The sequence below is a fragment of the Hipposideros armiger genome, unplaced genomic scaffold (genome assembly GCF_001890085.2).
Source record: "Hipposideros armiger isolate ML-2016 unplaced genomic scaffold, ASM189008v1 scaffold_678, whole genome shotgun sequence".
In the NCBI taxonomy this organism is placed as follows: Eukaryota; Metazoa; Chordata; class Mammalia; order Chiroptera; family Hipposideridae; genus Hipposideros; species Hipposideros armiger.
The window spans coordinates 330,296-332,102 of record NW_017732028.1 but is presented as its reverse complement, the minus strand read 5'-3'; the positions used below and the strand labels follow the sequence as shown (position 1 = coordinate 332,102).

Here is a 1,807-nt window from a genome sequence, read left to right as displayed (position 1 = left end):
GCATCCCCAACCTAGGTTTGATTCAACTCTGCTGTTCCTAGTTGTGGCTTTTGATGAGTTGCTTAGCTAACCTCTCTCAGCCTCATTTTCTAGTCTATAACATAGGGGTACTAAAACCTTCCTTTCTCCGAGAGTGGTTGCAAAAATGCAATCGCATAATGCATATAAAGTACCATTCGTATCCTTTTTTTTTTTTAATCTTTGGTGCTTGTTATGACTCACCTGCTAGAGATTATCCAGGTGCCAGGGTTAAAAGAAAATTGTGGCAAGGGCATATTAATGTAGGAACTCAGAAATGGCCAAGAGGGCTTATTGTGAAGCATTGCTTTGCTTGGACAAATGTGCTGGCAGGTGTGATTTTACATTGTGGGTAATAGCCTGTGCCTGTGATTAAAGTAAACATCTCAAAGCAATTCAAAAGCAGCATTTTAGAAGTATGTCATTTTGGGCAACCCTCACATCCTTGGGAAGAAAGAAATCTAACAGCATGGACGATGTCCGGAAGGGGGCAGCCTGGCTCTTGGGGTTACTGTGTCTGGTAGGTCTGAGCAGATCCCTCCTCCTGGTCTCAGTGATTCCCAGCAATGAGAAGGAGGGTGCGTTCCTGCCCTAACATCCCAGTTCCACGAAAGCTGGATTTTCTTCTGATTGTTGAAAACAGAGAACTCCTGATTGCTGTCACATCATTCATGTTTCTTGGTGTCCCTGAAGGGGACAGAGACATTTCTCCAGCTCTAGGTATTGATCCTTACCTGGGGATTGCCAGTCTTCCTGAGTTTCTGCTCCATGAGCTGATAGGATGTGTGTGTGATGAAGACGGGCAGGATAAAGTTGAAAAAGGCCATGGTGAAGAGGAAGCTGGTGAAGTTTCTGCAGGCAGAAAGGGTAGAGGAGTAAGGGTCATCCCTCACAAATCACCAGCTGCCTTCATATCAGCCTTTGCTCTGGACCGTCACATGTGGGGAACTGTTCCCATTAAATGAGTGCTCAGAGTGTGGGCACTCCTGGGTGCCAGCTGACTTCCCCTTGGAGCCAGGGAGCCACTGGGTCCCCCTAGAACTTGCCTTCAGGTGCAAGGGAGCTGAGATGAAGGAGAGTCCTCATTCAACTCACTATTGGGCAGTTCAAGTGCTCATCCCTGCTCTCTGTATGTGCCCCAAGTATGGAGAACGGGACACTTTCGTTTGGGAATGTGTTTACCAGATGGCGATGTCAGTGGACCGAGAGGAAGGAAGAAGCATTCAAGGAGTGTTCCTGGCACAGGTATTTGAAAGGGGCCTATGGATAACAAAGAGACTGGACATTGTGTCATTGAAGAAATTGTGGTCATGGGAGGTAGAAGGGCTGCCCCTTCATGAAGGGGATACCATGTCACCTTGGTGCTGTCCATTAAGGACGGTGGGAGGAAGGGATACCAGAATGACTGGACACAGGCTGGGGAAATACTTGCAGGGAGTGCCTTGGAAGGGCATTTGGCCTTGGGGGGGCATTTGGCCCAGACATAGGGTTCTTAAGTAGGTTTCACCTGAAAAGCCTGTCATGAGGGGCTGACGCTTCATGAGTAAATGAGAGTAAACATGTGAAGCAGATGAATAAAACATGGTCCTAGTGGAAGCAGGAGGGGGAGGAGGGCTGGAGCCCTGTGACCCCCTTCCCAAGGCATCCCCTAATGGGTATCCCTAAGCCCTGGTCTACCCCAAGCCCCATGGGTGGGGCAATACTATACTATTCACGTGCCCCATGATGGCGGGGCCATTATGCATTCACTCCTGTCTCTCCAGGGCTTGGCCCAGGGACTGGCTCACAG

General features: G+C 49.0%; 1 protein-coding gene across 1 annotated transcript in view; it reads right to left on the bottom strand.

The window, feature by feature from the left end:
- The window catches only part of RGR (retinal G protein coupled receptor), an 18,213-nt gene that overhangs the window by 1,795 nt on the left and 14,611 nt on the right, over nucleotides 1-1,807 (bottom strand). Inside the window, exon 3 of the mRNA XM_019626457.1 lies at nucleotides 753-912. Within this exon, the coding sequence (XP_019482002.1) occupies nucleotides 753-912 (160 nt within the window). The remainder of the gene's footprint in view (nucleotides 1-752; nucleotides 913-1,807) is intronic.